This window comes from Myzus persicae, unplaced genomic scaffold, assembly GCF_001856785.1.
Source record: "Myzus persicae strain clone G006 unplaced genomic scaffold, MPER_G0061.0, whole genome shotgun sequence".
In the NCBI taxonomy this organism is placed as follows: Eukaryota; Metazoa; Arthropoda; class Insecta; order Hemiptera; family Aphididae; genus Myzus; species Myzus persicae.
In genome coordinates, this window is record NW_019101674.1 from 641258 (window position 1) to 662310 (window position 21053).

The window sequence follows — 21053 nt, forward strand, 5'->3', positions numbered from 1 at the left end:
ATATCGTAAATACATGAAATTTCCACTGAATGTTTATATCCCCGTTTTCTAAACACCATACAATTTAAATAATTCAAAATATTTTAACTCATGTTGAACTACTTTTAGTTATATGAAATTTTCGATTATTATTTTTTTTTTTTTTACAAATGTCGATAAAAAAATTTTCATTCAGTTAAAAACTTGAAGATATAATACAAGGGTCCTCATAAGTTGTTGTTAGTGAAAATTAAAAAAAACAGTTTAACGTAGATCTACAATTATATTTTTATGAGCCTCTGAATTTTAAATTTCGAGAAAATACTTAAAAATCAAGAAAATTATTTTAGGTTAGAAATTCATAAAAAAATCATTTTTATAACTGAAAATGGAAAACTGAGTACAAGATTTCTTATAAGTTTGTCTACCTATATCAAAAAAAAAAATTTACCGGAAAGTTTAATTAAATCTGAATGAGAATTTGAAATTGAAATTTTTACAACATTGGATATTCACTAGATTTCCCATGTAGCGATTTCCTAATTTTGTTGTCAAAAACGAATAACTGTAGATAGGTACTTAAAATGTACACCATATTTTTAGTTTATCATGCATACACATTACACATGATCATAGGCGTGCGCAGGAATTTTTCACAGGGTGTGCAGAATTATTTTAGTAAGGGTTACTTGACCTACTATAATTCAGTAAGATAAATACTGTCTTAATATTATAATAATTAGTTTATAATAAATTTTAATTTTAAAATAAAATAATTATTAGTTTACATATTATACAACTAGCATTTACATTTATAGGTATTTTATAATGGTAATCTTCTTTGTATTGGTGTTAGTGTTTTAAATTCATCAATAATTTCCTCCATATCTAAAGATTTTGCAATTTCCTGTTCAACAAAAATTGTAAGTAAGGCATCTAACCTTTCTTGAGCCATTGTACTTCTTAATTTATTTTTAACTATTGCCATTTTTGAAAAAGCTCTTTCACAAGAGCAACTAGTGACTGGTATGGTAGTAAATTCTTGTAGAACTTTAAATATATTTTCAAAAGTTCTCATTCGGTCTGTTCCATCTTTAGTTATCCAACTCAACCACTGAGTTATTGTACTATTATTACTTCCTCTTGGTATGTCATCTATTTGTGTAAACAGTCTGACTTCAGTGTTGAGTTGATCAAAAGATAAACCAAATGTATCAGAAATAGTCTGTAGATGTTTTTTTTCTATTTCTAGTTTTAATAAGTTACCAACACTATTGATTAAATTTAATGTATCTTGACTGAAACGAACTTTGATGCCATTTAACATTTTATCAATAACACTGTTATACACAGTTATCTTCATTTCTTCTTTTGTATTTTCAAAAAAATGTTGCGAATGATGCTCATAATCTACTTTAGTTGATACTTTACGCCTTTTTATCTCAGGTATGGATACATCAATTTTAGTACAAGCCACTTTAGTTTCATCAAAAATTGTATTAAATGTTTTGTCTGATCTCATCGTTTGAAGAGAGTTTTGTAAAGCAATGATTAGTGTAACTGCTGTATGTAAATCCAAGTTAGGTGATTGTAATGTAGCACTAACTTTGTTTACTAAATTTAGAATAGGGCTTAACATACACATAGCAAAAACAAATTTAAAAGTTTTCAAAGAATAAATGAGACCTTTTGTTTTGGCTCTTACATCTGGAAGATTTGTTGAGTCTGATATTTCCTCCAATGCTTTTAATATTGCTACATAATTATGTTTAATTGCCTCAATTGCTTCAGAACGGCATGCCCATCTTGTAGTTGACAGTGTCTTCAATGTTTTTAACTTTATATTCATTGAAGCTGAAATTTTCTCTAATATAGCATGACGTACACAACTACCTTCAATTAAATTGTAAACTAATTGAACAGTACCAAAAAAATCAAATGTCACACGGTTTTCTTTTCCAATGGAATCTACTAACACAAGGTTTAAGCAATGCCCATAACAATGAACATAGAAAAGCTTTGAATTCATCTCTTTACATTTAGCTTGGACGCCTGCTACATGACCAGACATTGTAGAAGCACCGTCGAAGCAAACCGACAACACATTATGCCATTCAATACCTATATTGTTCAATACATCACATAATTCCAAAAAAATAGTTTGAGCATCTCCATGTAATAATCTTCTTAAACAAAAAAATCTTTCAACTGGTCTTTTTTGCTCGGATGAATAATATCGGATAACAAAAGACATTTGCTCATTGTGACCAACATCACTAGTTTCGTCCGCGATTATTGAAACTTTTTTTCCACAAAGTTCATTAGAAATTTTTCTTCGAATAATATTACAAATTGATAAGATTAGGTCATTTTGGATATGGTTACTCGTATATAACGCATTCCGAGGTCCATTATCTAAATGATCTTTTAATACTGGATCATATTTTTTAAGCAAATTGACTAATTCTAAAAACAACCCTTGATGTAATTCTGAACTTTTTTCAATATGTCCACGAAATGGACGGCCACCTAGTCCTAAGCATAAAGTAACATCAATAAGACGATACATTATTTGTCTGTTATGCAATTTTTGTTTCTCTTTTTGAGCAAGTTGAATTTCATTTCCTTTGTCTATCAGAACATCTATAGATTTACAGTTCAAAAAATTACTCATTGAAGTACTACTGTTAATATGGGACTTGGAAAGCTGATGTGTTCTAAACTTATTAGTTCCTAAACGCCAATTATTAAAACCCAAATGAGAGAAGGTCTTATCTAATTGTCCATTATTTTTTCCATTAGAGTGTAAAAAAACTCTACAGCTGAAACAATATGCACGATCTAGTTTAACGCTGTATTCCAGCCAGCTGAAACTCTTAAACCATTCTTTATGAAATATTATTATTAGGTATTGCGTTATCTCGATGAACGGACTATTATTTATGTAATTTACAATAGTGTATAATACATAATTATGTTATATATTATACATGTATACATATTATACAGAATTAATTATACCAACTCTCAATAATCATTTTTAAATAATTAAACAATGTTTCATCAACAATTTAAAGTAGGCACACATTTTTGCAGGGTGTGCAGCTGCACACCCTGCACACCCCGTGCGCACGCCTATGCACATGATAACATTTTCAAAACATTTTGATTAGTTTTGAGCTGTTTACAGACATTTTCATAAATGTCCATAAAATTGTATTGGTTGGGTCAAAAAGCATGACAATTTAATATAATACTTTTGATAAATTGTTACAATAGCAGTTGAAAAATATTAAAAATATATAGGCACGATTTTTTTTATAAGCATTTAAAGTTCAAATTTGGACATTTTTTAACAAATTGAAAAATATAATTTTGTAGTTAAAAAATGTATTAAATGTTCAACTTTCATACCCAAGTATTGAAAATTTATAACAAGGTTCTACGTAAGTAGTTATTTCTGTAACCAAAAAATCTAAAAATAAACATAAACAGAGCTTTTTTTAAGGTCAAATTTAGACAAAATTACATATCATTAAGAATAACGATTTTTGTCATTTTGTTGTAATTCGGTTCACAAAACAGAATAATTTTACAGTAGCATATTATATAATATTTTTCCAGCATCACTGAAAAATAATTTACCGGTAACCGTATTAATAATAAGTAAATAACAATATAAAATATCCCAGACTGACATACCGTTTCCACTCAGAATCGTTTCTCGTATACAATGATATTATATCAATATCATTGAATTTTAAATTTAATACCATCCATTACAGTGAATTTCTTGACACTTCTCACTTTATGAGTTGCAGATCGATATTTCACGATTAAACTTAATAAACCCGCTTTTTTTTACTACGATTCCGGATCTAGGGAGGGGTGGGGGTAATGGGTCTCCTTGATTCAGGCGTTGTTAGTACAAGGGAGCTCTGGCGCTCAAGTAAGTTTTCGAGAGATATAAAAAGTAATGAACATAAGTAGTAAGTACGTGTAAATAACAAATCCGAGTCTGTGGTATAATATTATCCATAAACCAGCTTATTAACCTAACCTTGCCACGGTCTTAGACTATGATAAGTCATAGAATTCGGTTAGGTTAGGTTAGTTGGTGATAACTGATAGTACAGAACAATTATAGGTGATAGTGTAATATCATTTACTGATAAATAAAAACATGAAAATATGATAAAAAACACGGACATCTGTGATAAAAATGTATTTCAACAACACGTGTGACGCTACGAGATAATATGACAATTGGCAGTATTATTCAGTATTTCTGTAATTAATATTTAATAATAGAATTGAGTATTCACTAATTTGTGAAAGTTACATTTTGTAATATTAAATTCCTTCTAATATTCATTCATAAAAGACATGTAAGTATGTCTTTAGCACCATCTTTGCAATGGGAATCTTTAAATCTGTCTGAACCTGTTCTAAAAACAATCAAAGAACATTTTAAATTTAAATGTATGACACCAATACAGGTAATAGTTTGCAACATAGCAAAAATATTACATACTTAATAATTAAAATATAATTGTTTCAGGTCGAATCTATCAAGAATTATTTAGAAAAAAAAAAAGATGTTGCTGCAGAAGCGGTCACCGGTAGCGGGAAAACATTGGCATTTTTAGTTCCTATGCTAGAATTGATTCTAGTAAGTTTTACTTCTCATGATTCAAAAACAATTAGAATATATTGTATGTACCATTGTACCTGTATGATACTTAAATAAATATTGTGTTATTAGAAACGCAGTGATCCTTTGAAGAAACATGAAGTTGGTGGCCTTATCATATCTCCAACTCGAGAATTAGCTACTCAAACCAGTCATGTATTGGCTGAATTTTTGAAGAATATTGAAGGTGTTACACAGATGCTAACTTTAGGTGGCAATCCAATAGAAACTGATGTTAAAGCATTTAATAAAAATGGAGCAAATATTCTTGTGGCTACTCCTGGACGACTGGAAGATTTATTAACTAGAAAGATACCAAATTTTCATTTACACAAATCACTTAAGTCATTGGTAAGAAGTTGAATACATTGAAATAATGAAATACATACAGTTCATTAGAACTATTGAATGACTTTGAATTTATTAATAGGAAATGTTGGTGTTAGATGAAGCTGATAAGCTGTTAGAATTAGGTTTTGAAAAGCCCATTAATACTGTTTTACAATATTTGCCTACGCAAAGAAGAACAGGCTTGTTTTCAGCCACTCAAACTAAACAGGTAGCAATGCTTGTTAAGGCAGGACTCAGAAATCCTATCATGGTTATTGTAAAGGAAAAACATTGTTTGAACCCAAAAAGGTATTTTATAATATTATTAAATTGTATACTGTGATAATAAGTTACTATTTATTTTCAGTAATCAAATTGAATCTATATCTACACCTTCAGCATTAAAAAATTTTTATACAATATGTGATGCCGATAAAAAGTTAGCATTTTTAGTAACTTTTTTAAAAAAAAATGGATTAAATTCAAAATATATGTTGTTTTTATCAACATGTGCCTGTGTTGAATACTTTTCAATAATTTTAAGAAGGTAAGTATTAATTATTAATGCGATTTGAATTTTGTGTCATTTTATAGGTATACGTTTCCTTTATGATTTTAAAGTTTTTATTTTTGTAATTCGTAGTTTGATTCCTGAAATAAATTTGTTCAGCTTACATGGGAAAATGAATAATAAACGTTACAGAATATTTGAACTATTTTGGAAAGCTGAGAGAGGTAAATATTAATATTATGAATATCATTTTCACTGAAGAAGAAACTGAAGTTCATTTATAATGATCAGTGAATTTAGCAGATCTAATTAATAGTGGTTATTTTAATATCTGTTCATTTACATACATTCAATTAAATATACAAATTTAGTACATTACTAATGATGTATATACAGGGTGTTTCGTGAGGATTTACCCATTGCAATTTCTCCTGAAATAATGGAAATATCGTTAGTTGTGGTTTTTTAATAAGACCTACAAGGACAAGAACTATAAATATTAATTTATAAATAAATAAAAAATAAATAATATTTTTTAAATTTATTTTAATATTTTGGTAAATAGGTTAAAAAATATTTTTCTAATTTGATTATTTTCAAAAAAATTGAATTGAACTATTTTGACGAGTTTATTCTTCTGAAAATATTAATGTTTTAACAATTTATTTTCATTCGTCTCTTGATTTTTAATACTTTTTCTAATTTTGAATTATTTAACACCATTGATCAATAGACTAGGATCAAACATATAACTTGTGCTCAGACGGCCGGCAAACGTCTTCAGTGAGGCCCACAATTTTTCTCGAAACTAGAAAAAATATTAAAAATCAGGAGATGAATGAAAATAAAATGTTGGAACGTCAATATTTTCAGAATAGTTATCTTCAATTTTTTTGAAAATAAATAAAAAAATATATTTTTTAACCTTTTTACCAAAATATTAAAATAAATAAAAACATGAAATATTTTTAGTTATTGTCCTTGTGAGTTTTATTAAAGAACCACAACTTATGATATCTCCATTATTTCAGGAGATATCGCAATGGGTAAATCTTTAAGGGACACACCGTATTTATTGTTAATGATTTGTTTACACTGATCACAGAAATAAAACAAAAGCTTTGTTTCTCATTGACAAATATTTAATAGTGTTAGACAAAACTTTTGTTTTTATTGTTGAAATCTCTTAAAATGAAATGGTTAATCTAATGATTGTTTCATCTGTTATTTATATTAACTACTTGTTTTAATTAAATTGTTAATATATTCAAACTAATTACTAACAAAATGCATATATTTCAGGTATTTTGATATGTACCGATGTAATGGCCCGTGGTGTTGACATACCAGAAGTAAATTGGGTGATTCAATATGATCCTCCTAATAATGCATCTTCTTTTGTACATCGAGCTGGTCGAACAGCTCGTGTAGGTAAAAGTGGATCTTCATTAGTTATGTTGATGCCAAATGAAGATGCTTACATACATTTTATTTATTCAAATCAAAAGGTAAATATATAAAAGGAACTAATTTTATAGAATATATGTTACAATATCATGTGTATAAACTATAAATGTTCTTAGGTAATATTGGAATTGATGCCTGAATTAGAAGTTGAAAATTTGGATCTTGTAGTAGAAAAAGTTAGAAAGCGTCAACTCAAAGATAGAACAATATTTGATAAAGCTAATAAAGCATTTGTATCTTACATTCAAGCTTATTCAAAACACGAATGTCATTTACTATTACGTATAAAAGGTAATTTATCTTTGTGACTGATGCTTTATTACTTATTAGAAATAATACGATGACCAAAACTACTATTTATACTTATTAATTATTACTTACTATTGGCTATGATGAATTATATCTAATGTGATACTATAATATTACACAATGGTGTTATATTATCAACCATGAAGTACGGATATACGTTGAGATATGAATGTTGATTTGACTGGTAGCCTAATGTTTTGTGTATGTTTAACGTAATTTTTATATTTTATCTAAATGTTGGTAAATTTTTTATAGCTGACTTATATTATATTTTATTAGCCATTTCATGTAAAATATATATTTCTGATTTTAGTCATTGTTTTATTTTGAATTAAGCATAAAATAAGTTGATAATTATTGTATACTTGTAAAATCTAATATCTAAAGTGTTGAGTGTATAATTTAAAATGTATTTATTTTAAATTACATTGAGAAAAAGGTATTGTTATATTAATTTGTTATCTACAGATTTGGAATTCGGCAAACTTGCAACTGGCTTTGGTCTTTTAAGACTCCCAAAAATGCCAGAATTAAAAAATAAGGATACCAGTGATTTTATTCCTGTTGATATGGATTTCAATTCTATTAAATACCAGTAAGTTGTTTACAGATGAGTAGATTCTTTGAATATTTTCATTATAATAATATATATGTTTTAAATTAGAAATAATGAGAGAGAAGAGTCACGGCAAAAGAAGTTACAAAATTACATGGAAACTGGAATTTGGCTTGGTCAAATGAAACATAAAAAAGGGTTAAAACAAACTGTTGCATGGGCTGATGCCAAACAGAAAAAACTTGAAAGAAGAGAAAAACGTAAAAAGAAAAAAGAATTACGAAAACAAATGGAGTTAGAAGGAAAAGCTAAGGCAAAAAAGAAACGAGAACAGGCTTTCAGTCAAGAAGATTTGAACGATTTAGCTAAAGATATTGCCCTAATGAAAAAATTTAAAAATAAAAAGGTAATTTTTGAACATTTCATACAGTAAATAAAAAAATTCTATTTATTTGGTAAAAAAATGTTTAAACTTAAGTGTTTCTTAACTTCTTAACTTCTCTACTTGGCAACAAACAATTTTCATCCGACAGCTGTCAGGCCCTGTGTGTTGCCTGTTGACCCTACTGAATCTTACACCTGCCGTTTTATGAAACTTACCCCTGTGCATAATTCAGCTGCTGAGTATGTTCCAAGTTGAACAGAGTATAATACATGTTTATAATAGACTGCTGAAATATACATGATGTATATTATGCTTAATATAAAAAAATTAAATATGTCTATGCAACTTAAAAGTATAAAAAATATATAAACTAAATTCAAAATATTTTAATAAAAAGTAGTAGGAAAATATTTAACAGAGTGTTATTTATAACTCATAATCTAATTTATAATGAATAGAACCATTGCATCGTATAGGTAGTACACTGGTACTCTTTCTTATCAAAATTAAAAATAATAATCAGAGGATTCATTAATTTTATTGAAACGTAATAAATATTTAATTTGTATGTTATAAAATTAATAGTAAAATTTAGTAGTATTTTATATCCCATTGGTACAAAAGTTAACCAAGTCGAAAACTTAAAAAATAGACAAGATTTTCAAGAAGAAAAATTTGATGCATATCAATAGGCAATAATTATGTAACGACTCATATCGGAGTCTGAGTCCAATACAGGTCAGCATGTACTGCTTTTATATTGCACATGTAACTCTTGAACACTCAAAATCGATACACTCCAATTTCTTCTTTGAAAATCTTGATTCTAAAATCTACAAATTGGTATAAGTTATCAAATGTGTCCCTACTTAATACTCCTATCATTTTTTATACCTGCTGTTAAAATATGTGTTATAATGGTGATGACATTTTAATAAAAATTATCCTGGTTTTTAGAATCATATCCATTAGTAAATAATTTTCATTTCAGCCAGTATTATAACAGCAGAGATCTATAATACAATAAAAACAATAACTATATAGTACATATTTTTTAATTTAATGAACTTCTGTAATAATTTGTTGAGAATTTTTAATACAAAATGGTCTATTTATATGTTTGAAATAGAAAAATGAATGCCAATTGGCAGTTTAACAACAAACTTTGAGTGTTGTAATCAACTTATTAAAATACAGTTTAAAAGGTCATAAACTCGTAAATAAAAAGGCATAAAAGTTTTACACATAAACTTGCAAATTGAAATCATACATATTTTAAATTAAAGTAATTAATATATAACTCATTTGAAGGGAGTACATGATACTTTGAACATTTTTAAATAACTGGTCATTAATTGGGTCATTAAAACATCATTCTGCCTATGTGACTAGACTATGTATTTACAATTTTGTTGTGCACATAGCTTATAATATATAAATATGATTTATCATGAATACTAAAATGAATATACAGTGTGCATTAACATTTTGGTTCCATAAGTAATTACATTTATATTTACATTTAAATTATTAATTATCCTTTGCGAGAGTGTCACTTAGTGGTGCTGTACAACATTCAACAGCGATATTGTCAACATGGGGTGACATACTGATATTTGTATCATCTCTAGTGAATATAATACATAACGACCAGGCCACCAGGGTCACTTATAGTGCCGGTTATATGATGTAAATTTTCTCACCTATTTGTATCTTTTATAAATTTAACTATTATACTATTACGTATTTTATCTTTAATGAAATAAGCAATAAATATTATAAATTATAATACATACTTGATGCATGCCATTGTGTTGTAATTTATATTATCTTATAGTTATTGTGTCTGTAAGTGCTGTATCTATCTATGTAACATAGTATGATATACCTAAATTTATGTTCAGTAGTTCCAACCGGGGGCTAAGATATATCTAATAATATCTTATGCCTGTGGTTCCAACTTATATCCTTATGCCTGTGGTTATATTAAATATTAGAATGATCCTATTAACAAATTCAAATGTGAGAACATTATTTATTTTGTGTTCCCCGGGTGGTGTCTTTCAATATTTTAATTTTTAAATGACCATATAAAATATTAATATTTATATAATTAATACTCATTGGAACTGCTGAATATAAATGTTGATATATTTTATGCATTAGTAAAATACTAAAATAGAGACGACAGATGCGTGTGGGTCTCTTAATAAAATATAATTATTATTTTTGAAATACCTATTAAGTACCTTCTTGAATGTTTGTTTCAGATATCTAAAGAACAATTTGATATGGAATTTGGAGAAGATGTTTAAGAATGTAATTGTATTTAATTATATAAAACTATAAATAAAACAATGTTAATTATTGTTATGACAGTAACTTTTTTTAAATGCTTATTTTATTGTTTATAGTTTTAAAATATCAAGAATTAATTGGATCTTGATATCTAACCAATAGATCTTGTTATTTTATTATTTTTAAACAATAATTTTCTATATTGAAGGTATGTTTATATTTGAAATGTTCTTAAATAAACAAGGAAGTGTGTAGTTAAATTCAATTAAATAATATACTCAAGAGTCAAGAGTCAAGGCTACATTATTGTTAATATTATTTGTTCTTCAATGGATCATAATATTATCATTTATAAATTTATAATATTATATTTTAATGTTCATTGCTCTGAAATGATTATTTTATATTGGATGAATCTTTAATAATATAATATGTAGATAAAGCACAAAGTTCAAAATGTGTATATGACATAAGATTTTCTAATTTCATTTTGTTCATAAATGTAAACACTTTTCACTACTATTATATTTTAGAATATGTTCGGGCTTAAGTTCTTACAAGTTTTTACGAGTTTGTGAAAGTGTAATTTCAACCTATATCTAATTTTAAAGTTAACTTCATTATTGTGTAACAGAAAAAAAATGTACAGTTCACACGTACATTAACACAATTAGGGGATGCAAAATGCAACCCAAATTTGGAGTTATAAGGTTTATTGAGTACCTAATTGCTGTTTGTGTAACATTTACAGACGTACCTACGGTTTATTATTTACATTATTGTCCTATAACAATTCGGGAGCACGAAATACTTCATAAAGTGAAGCAGCTTTCATACCATAATGTTTTTCTCGGCAAAAACAATAATTGCGTGCCTAATGTGAATAATTGCTGTACTTGTCACTGTGCCCACCCGTTGTCCGTCCCTCATTACGATTGCGAGTTTGCAACTTGCGACAAACGACAATGTAAATAATAAATATATTATATTACAATAAATTTACAGTAAATAAATAATAACATTAAAATAGTCGTATTACAGTTTTCTATTATTTATACATGCTTGCCGTCTGTTTTATAAAAATATCCTAATACGTTATACGTCATCAGAATTTATTGCCAAATAATTATTTATTGTAGTGCTACGCCCTATGCAGTGTAGTGCTAATTATTAACTCCTGAGTTCTAGAATTATACTATTGTCTATTACAAACAACTTATTAAAGTTAAGGTTGAACCACCGAAAATTAAGATTAAGAAAACGTTTTGTTTTTCAACCATGCATGAATGTGTTTTTGACTTGGGTCATAGACAATGGACTTATTAATTATATGATGCACTGTAGCCTATACTTTTCGATCATTCATAACACCACGGAATAATAGATACTAGATAGGTGGTAACCGGACAAAAAAGGCATTGGTAAAAAATCCATAGGATATAAAAGACGGATTTATTTTTGTACCAAAACAATTTACTACAATCTACAATTTAAAAATATAAAATTAAAATATAATAAAAAAAAAAGTTATTTTGATCTTATTGTGTAAACAATAGCTGTCAAATATTCATCTATGTTCCGGTGTGTTAAGCCATGACTTATCCCTACATATTTTAAATAATTTGCCTTGCATGTTTTCAAAAGCTTTTTTTTTACTATTTAAATTGCCTATAGCAAATTGGGCTAACTTTGTATCGTCAGAAGACAACTCTAACCTCATTTTTTAAATTAACGTCCAAATAGAAGGATGGTTGTGACCTACTAATTTTGAAAACCAATGGTTTCACCCTTCAGTTTGGTTGTTGGTTTGATGGTCATTATCAAGGGTAGTTTGATGGACAATCCATATTGATGGTTTATAGAGTGGTAGAATATTTCAAAATCTGATACCATTAAGGTCCCCCCCCACACACTGCAGCGGTGGCGGTGAAATGAGTCCGGACACAATATTTACCGCCACCGCGACGGCACCGCCAAGACAAGAGAATTTTACCGCCACCGCTGCAGTGTGTGGGGACCTTTATTTGGATTATATTGAACACTTTCCATGGACATACGTGATACCAAAATAATCTACCAAATCTGTTGCCTCCGGTGGCATATTTGTTCTTATATTTCTGTCAACCTATAATAATATTGCTATATTATAGACACAATCACGCAGTAATTTGTTCAATTTCCATCTAGACATTTGTGTTCCAAATTATTGTCTACATGATATGAACACCAATACGTCGGTATATACGTAATACGATTAAGATAAGATTAGTCTAATTAATAGTGAAAAATGATCAGACAATGTAGTTTATTTAGTATAGCGTACTAATAATAATATAATATTAGGGAGACTTAAAATGTGTCACGTAAAAGACACGTATTTTGGTATTTTCTTTAAATTATATAGTTTAATTTTCAAAATATTTCGCGTATTTTAAGCTATAACCTTTTTAAATTATATTAATTGTATTACATTTTAAAATAAATAATTGTACATTTTAGCATGACATTTGTAGTAAATTGTTTTGGTACAAAAATAAATCCGTGTCTTTTTTATCCCGTAGCTCTATTTCAATGGCTTTTTTTATCCAAGATGCAGACCATAGAGTCTATGATGAATATTATAATATAATAAATAATATTTATATTATAATTACTCTATGATGCAGATAGGTAGTAAGCGTTGATTATATTTTATTATCAATGGTAGTAGATACAACTAAGATTATATAGTTCTATGGTTTATTTCGATCATTCATTCATCATTCCACGATTCTCCGTCTCGATCACAGATATCTGTAATTTGATAATTTAGATATCTGTGGCATAGATAATAAAGATAAATAATTTCTTTATTATCTATGATCTGTGGTCCCAATCTGTACGGCGATTATCCACTATAGAATCACACAGGTGACAAGTCTCGATTCCGTAGAAAAAAATTTAACCGTACGGTCCCGTCGCGACCTCGGTCCCTGTTTACGCCTGCACAGTAATTATTTAATACATACGTAGGTATGCGAAACTATAAAGGATTAGAATCGTGCTAGTCGCGTCTCGTTGAGAATATTGTACGAATATAAATATTTTTTCAATTTTTTACTACATCGGAGCGAAAACAAATCTATAGAAACCAATTTTTCGCAGTCGTTGCTCATTAATCGTGAACGTATTCCGGACTCGTTAAACGGGTTGTTACTTGTTGCCGTATCAAAGCATTTCAATGGCCGGAGCAGCTTTCATTGTGCAAAGTTTTTAACAGAGGTGTACCTATTTGTATATTTAAACAATAAATGGTCACTATCTACAAAATCGGGTTTTTAAAGTACAATATTGTCAATTACTGATAAATGATAATTATGTAGTATGTACCTTATACCAATAATACCAATAATTACTATAATAATTCATACACCTATTTTTCTTTTACTTATTAATATGTTCTTTGGAATAGAAAATCATAAAATTCGTTAAAAAGAAGTAGGAAGAAGACGCCGTTGCCGCCGCAGACGCAGATGACATACCCCAAGTTCCCCACCACCGTAATAGTTTCGTGTGATATTTGAAAAACGGTCGGTATTCGGTACCCGTCTTGGAAGAATAAACGATACCGGGTGCGGTGGAGGGGTAGCGAGAGAGGAAAAAAATGGTTGATGACGTAACGTCCGAACTACGCCATTTCAGTCATTTCACTTTACATACTCGGGACGAGTACGACGGCGTTCCCTTTTCGTCGGTCGCGATAACGTAAACAAAAATATTTTATTTTATTAATTTTATTCGGCTTCCCGCAAGGCAAATCCGCGTACCTCTCAGCTAGCAGCGTCCGCGTCAATTGCACGCACCTGAACCTCGTACGCCGGCTTGACATCGCACCCGGTCATCCCATCGAGCATCGTGTGCGGCGGCGGCGGCGGCTACGACTATCACCACGACCACGGACTCCGGCACGACAATAATCACGACACATACACACCGCGCACGCCGAAACAATGACAGACAGTGACAAATTGAACATCGACAACATAATTTCGAGACTCTTGGAAGGTAAGCCGCCGGTAGGCCATATCGCGAACGCGATTCCGCCGTCCGTCTTTGGACACCCATTTCGGTCAGTTCCCTGGACCAATGGTGATTCGTTTGTAACAATTGTTGTAACTGTTCAACAGTGCGCGGTGCTAGACCCGGCAAGAACGTTCAGCTGTCCGAAGGCGAAATTAGAGGCCTGTGCCTCAAGTCAAGGGAGATCTTCCTGTCGCAACCCATACTATTGGAGCTCGAGGCGCCGTTGAAAATATGTGGTGAGTACCTCCACCGCTCCGATTCTGGATGTCGTGTTTACGTGCCTGTTGGCCATACCCCCTAACTATTACTGATTTTATTATTGCCAGGTACATTGTTTACTGTAATCGGTGTGTTGTTTGGGTATCTTGTAGTCGTATTCTATAATAACGTGCAAATGTGCAATGTAAATGGTGAGCGGAAAAAAAGTCCACTGTAATATCGTGTTTAGTATACGCCACCAAACAAATACAATGTAGTGGTTGTTTCTGTGCTTATTAAGTACATGCACAACAAATAGAATCAAATTTCTTGCCTAAACTCATTTTTAATGCTATTTTATCTCAAATATTTAAATGAACAATATTGTAGTTGTTATTCTGAAATACTCCAATTTAAAATTATTTATTCAATTTAATCAACTATTTCATAATATATGAATATTGATAAGTTATTAAATCCTTCATTCTTTTCTCTAAAATGTTTGAGTACAAATACAATTTATATACTTTTCGCGCATCATGGACAATGTGATTCGCATGTTGAGAACTACAAGATCACGCTAACAACGGGTAGTTGGTGGGAGATGTGCAGCACTGACATAAATCGGTCATCTGATAATTGTCTTTTGAGATGGTGTAGTTATTAAATTAAATTGGAATAAATATCATATTTTATGAACAAAAAGTATCCTTCATAGCTAATTAGTCTTAAAATGTAGTTATATTTTTTGTATTTAAAGGAAACCAACATTATTTGAAAATATGATTGATTTAACTAAGTAAATGTGTATTCTGTCCATAATTTGTCGATAAAAAATCTTTAACTGCATTAAACCCTTTAATGTGTTCAGTTATTAATTTAAAAAGAAGTACCGTAATTACTCTGAAGCAGGGGTTCTCAAACTGTGGTAAGCGTACTCCTTGGGGGTACTCAAAATGTGTTAAGGGGTACAAGACTGGCCAACAAACCAACAAGGGAAACATTCTTTAAAAGTCTTTACATTTATTTTACATATATTTTAGTTTAGTAACTAAGTGGGGATACTCAACAAAATGTATTGATAAAAAAGGGTACAGTGTTTATAAAAGTTTGAGATTTCCTGCTCTAAAAGCTTTATTTTTGACTATTCGCTATTAAGTGTATAATATTTATTATTTTTAAATAAGAATTTGTGGGAAATATGATAAAATTTCATAAATATTCTTAAGATTAGTATCCTACATATAATCAAAGTTTAAAAAAAAAACATAAAAATATACTAGTGTTTTAAACTTCCTAGATATTTTTATCTGTTTCTTGTGTTGTAATAACTCTTATCAGTTAAAAAAGTAGTCACTTATGATATTTTGTACAAATAAGATTTAAAATAATTGAATAATTAATGAAATATGTAAATGCTTTAGAAAACGTAATACAATATACTACATGTACAATTGTTAAAAATTAAAAATACGTTATAAGTATACTTAAAAAATTTTCTAGATTGTTTGATATTTAGTTCATTTAACATGCAACTTAATATTTGTATAATATGAATATATATAGGTATATTAATATATGTACTTATACAGTACATAGCTTTAAATGTTCTTGATTTAAAGTGAATTGTTTTTTTTTTCAAGGGGATATTCATGGTCAATACTATGACTTACTGCGTTTATTTGAGTATGGCAGTTTTCCACCCGAGTCAAACTACTTATTCTTGGGTGATTATGTCGACCGTGGCAAACAGTCTCTGGAAACGATATGTCTGTTATTGGCATATAAAATAAAATACCCCGAAAATTTCTTCCTTTTACGTGGTAATCACGAATGCGCTAGTATAAACAGAATATATGGATTTTATGATGAATGTAAGTAATCATCAAACAAATTCTAAGCCCTTATGTAATAATTTATTTAAATTGTTTTTAGGTAAACGGCGGTATAATATAAAGCTCTGGAAAATATTTACGGACTGTTTTAATTGTTTACCTGTGGCAGCAATTGTTGACGAAAAGATTTTTTGTTGTCATGGTGGTCTTAGTCCTGACTTGCAATCAATGGAACAAATTAGGCGGATTATGAGGCCGACAGATGTTCCTGATCAGGGACTATTATGCGACTTGCTTTGGTCTGATCCTGACAAAGTAATTATATTTTATTATTTATACTTGTAAATGTATTAATAATATTTAACTGTGTGATTTTTTAAAGGATACAATGGGCTGGGGAGAAAATGACAGAGGTGTATCATTTACATTTGGTGCTGAAGTTGTGACAAAATTCTTGCATAAACATGATTTTGATCTCATATGTAGAGCTCACCAGGTTTGTAAATATTTTAACAACTAAATAACATATTGTTAATTTATTTTGTAATTTTATTTTTAGGTTGTAGAGGATGGTTATGAGTTCTTTGCAAAGCGTCAGTTGGTCACTTTATTTTCAGCACCAAACTATTGTGGAGAGTTTGACAATGCAGGAGCAATGATGTCTGTCGACGAAACTCTAATGTGCTCATTCCAGATTTTAAAGGTAAGATTGTTGTTAAATTAATTTCTTTAAATTGGAGCTTATTACAATTAATATTTTTTGAAACAATATGAAATATCATTAACTTTAAAAAGGGACATAGCTGTGTTAGGGTGAGTTTGGTTTAGATATTATATTTTTTTTAATTGGTTAAAATAATGTACTAACAAGTATTAGGTGTATATTTATTAAGTAAAAAATATTATTTTAGACATTTTAATTAAAGTAATTTGAATATTATGATTTTAATATAGGTAATCTTGTAAAATTTAAATTACCAACTTAAAAACATATTGGATAATTGAAAATTGATCCCTACAAATGTAAAACTATAATAGTAAAAGAGTTTAAATTAAAAATAACTCTTAAACTTGTTTTATTTGTTTTAAAGACTGATAGATTCAAATACTGGAGACGCATAAAATTCTATGATGCTAATGCATCTTTTCCGTTGTCTAATTAGTAAGTCTAAATGGGGCAATCTTTTAAAACCTTTTCCTATAGCTGTTCACATTTATTTTCTCATATTGACCTAATTTTTTAACTGCACGAATTATGATAGAGCAGAGTCCCAAATCATCTGAGTATGTCAATTCCTACCTTTTATTATTAATTTAAATGTAATTAACATGTATTCATACAGAGTTCTGGCCATAACTTGGTATTAATACATTTTTCTATAAAAGTAGCATGATAAGTGTTTATTGTTGTTTATTCATTACGTGATTTTTAAAGTTATATAGATATTAGTATACTCCTATTTTACTGGACACCCTTTTTTTGTTCAATTTTTGATGTTAAACATATGTGATTAATAAGCATGCTGAAAACGATGGTGAAGTCAGAATTTGGAAGTCATACTTAGTTTTTAAGTTAGCTATTTAAAGTCTGGGACTCACTGGTAGTTTTAAACAACAAGTCAATGGATGTTTTTGATATTGATTGTCCGAGTAAGTGACCATGCCGAGTGTATATGAAAATACTATAAATATGAATTAACTACAAGTAAATGAGCCCACCAAAGATTGATATCAGCATACTTAACAATACATGTTATAACTGACGAAAAAGGATGTCTAGTTAAACAGAAAAGTTCCTAAATATTTGATTGTTAACTCACTATTTTCATAATGCTGGATATTGGCCTGTTTGCAAAAGCATTTGTAGTTCAGTAGTGTATATGTATGAGTAATAAAAATAAGAATTGTGTATACTGTATAAGGATATTGTCTTTAAAAAACTGCATATAATACCATAGTCATACTCAGGATGCTATCACAGATATATAAGAACTAAAGAGGCAGTGGAAAATTAAGCTAGTCTATATTTTAGTTTAACGATCCGATAAAACTAATCTCTAAAGTACCTGCAAATTGGGTGTAACCTTGCTAGTTAAGTCTTAAAGTATGACAATTAGTCGCTTCAGTAGCGACAAAGAAAGTCAGCCTACAGGCAAAATGGCAATAGCTAAATTTTCTGCTCTTGTATGTACTCCTTCGAGGTAACCAATCTCTATATCTTGACACAGTTATGATGAATTAAATTATTTTACCCACCGTTTAACTTGTTAACTCAAAACTAAATAATTCTTGTTGAAATATTTTATGTAGTACCTATTAATTACTAACTTTAACATGCAAACAAGTATTGAAATAATAATTATACATTAATTCATAGTCAAATTAATTGTTTAAACTATAAATATTCATTCCAGCCGGCCGACAAACGAAAGTACATGTATGGAGGATTGTCATCAGGCAGACCAGTTACACCACCCAGAGGATCTGGTAAACAAGGAAAAAATAAAAAATAACCCATCTTGATGCAATATATATTTCTATATCTAGGTATGCAACAACAAAGTATAATTTTAAAAATTAAATGTTATATAATATGAAAAACAAATGAAATTTTTTTTTATAGAAAAAAAACTATACCGAGTAACTAGTTTAAATAATAATGTATTTATATCATTAAGTACCTTTATACTCCATCATATAATGTTAACATAAAATCTCAAGATCAATTTTATTAACTTGTCATTTGGAGTATTTTTTAATAATTTAATATTATTATTGATATATTGTATTTGCACTTATTTTTTTTTCATACTCGGTCGTTTTTTCCTTTCCTTTTTTTGTTTTTAGTTTAAGTCTTAAATTATATTTTATTTTTGCTAACTTAGTTTTGTCCATATACTTTAAACTGCATACAATTTCTACAAAAAAAAAAAAAAAGAAGTTGCAATTTATTTAGAATAGTTCTAAATAAATTACAATTGAATCATAAAATCAACTATATTTGTTATTTTATCAGACATTTTTAGCTCATTTATTTTATTGTAACTAAGATGTATTTATAAAACTATTGTTTTATAAAAAATTAAAAAATCAAAATCCCAAAGTTAAGTACAACATAATAATTATTGTTATTTATTGTTTTGTGTATTTAGATTACACTTTCGTTATAAAACTATTATAACGTTATATTGTACATTTTCAGTAGAAATACGTAAATCAGAACATAAAACATATATGAAAATGTTGAATACTATCCCAATTGATATAATATATAAATCACATGCAATGTAAATATCAATATATTAATTTTAAAATTATACTATAAATGTACGTTTTGCATTAAATTTTTAATGCAAATACATTAAAAGTAGCAAAATGTAATTTATTTAATGAACTTCTTGGATTACTTTTTTTGGCAATGAACAAATTCTTTGCCTACGTAACACTTATTGTAATTTGTTGATAGCGTATGTATTATTTTATTATAAACCAAATTAAAAAATATTGTGTTTTTGTTTGTTGAACTCCTTATAAATAAAACAAAAAAAAAATTAAATACCAAAGACTAAAATATATTTGCTGCCAATCTTGAACATTACAAAAGAACAGAAATTACTTGTTGGATATATATTTGACTATTTATTAGGCCTAGCATATATGGGTGTTATATATGGTTTCTGAACATTATAGTTACCTGATTGTAATCTTTGTGAATGATTTGGTAATGGTAGTTGCCACTGAAAAGGTCGATCGAAAATTTTGCCCCTTATTTTCCCGATTAAAATAATTAAACACAAGTCAATACGACTGTTGGAAAAAAACAATGTAGGTATCATATTCTTATCTTGTTGAATACATTCGAAAATTGATCGGGCTGGATCAAAAGTAAATGGGGAAATCCGTTCTATAGTAGGTTCAGAGAATACAAAAAGGATTCAAGTTTACCTTCATTATCTGTAATTTATGTGTTCACTTTGAATTCAATGATCATTGCGACTATTAACTATAAATAAATATTATATTATTTCTTATAATATACCTAACCACAGACTAGATTATTAAATTTAACTGATTTTGTGTTATGACTAACTCTGTTAGAAAGAAACGTAGTCGTCAATACTACACGACAGGTATACGGATAAATTAAAAAAAAATTGACGAGGAAGTAAGCTATATTTGTTCCTAAAGTTAAAAATACTTAAAATGTGTATTATACTGCTACACAGTATTTTTTAAAAAATCGGCCTTAGCGCACCTGGCGGACGCATCCCGCCCTAAATGACGTCAAATTCCAAATTTATGACTGACTACGACACTACACAGTGACTACTGACAACTGAGTACTGACTACAAGCGTCCGGCTCAAGGCACACCGCGTTATCTGAGTTATCTCCATCGTGGGCTGTTGTCTGTCGCTATAGTGCGCAAGT

At 28.9% G+C, this 21053-nt stretch overlaps 3 protein-coding genes across 3 annotated transcripts; 2 read left to right on the forward strand and 1 right to left on the reverse strand.

Moving 5' to 3' along the window:
- Nucleotides 1–802: 802 nt before the first annotated feature.
- LOC111030080 (zinc finger MYM-type protein 1-like) lies at nt 803–2653 on the reverse strand. The gene is made up of 2 exons (XM_022309415.1): nt 2365–2653; nt 803–2100 (listed from the first exon to the last, which is right to left on the reverse strand). The coding sequence occupies exons 1-2, from the start codon at nt 2651–2653 to the stop codon at nt 803–805; spliced, it is 1587 nt and encodes a 528-aa protein (XP_022165107.1).
- A 1538-nt stretch (nt 2654–4191) lies between these two features.
- LOC111030057 (probable ATP-dependent RNA helicase DDX55 homolog) lies at nt 4192–10829 on the forward strand. Its single transcript, XM_022309374.1, has 11 exons — nt 4192–4478; nt 4541–4651; nt 4745–5023; nt 5103–5311; nt 5370–5549; nt 5646–5737; nt 6816–7021; nt 7097–7271; nt 7758–7884; nt 7954–8251; nt 10501–10829. Exons 1-11 carry the CDS (start codon nt 4374–4376, stop codon nt 10543–10545), a joined length of 1827 nt encoding a protein of 608 aa, XP_022165066.1. The 5' UTR covers nt 4192–4373; the 3' UTR covers nt 10546–10829.
- A 3688-nt stretch (nt 10830–14517) lies between these two features.
- On the forward strand, nt 14518–20125 carry LOC111030024 (serine/threonine-protein phosphatase alpha-2 isoform). Its single transcript, XM_022309329.1, has 7 exons — nt 14518–14572; nt 14695–14826; nt 16432–16662; nt 16724–16938; nt 17006–17119; nt 17183–17326; nt 19038–20125. Exons 1-7 carry the CDS (start codon nt 14518–14520, stop codon nt 19134–19136), a joined length of 990 nt encoding a protein of 329 aa, XP_022165021.1. The 3' UTR covers nt 19137–20125.
- Nucleotides 20126–21053: the final 928 nt, after the last annotated feature.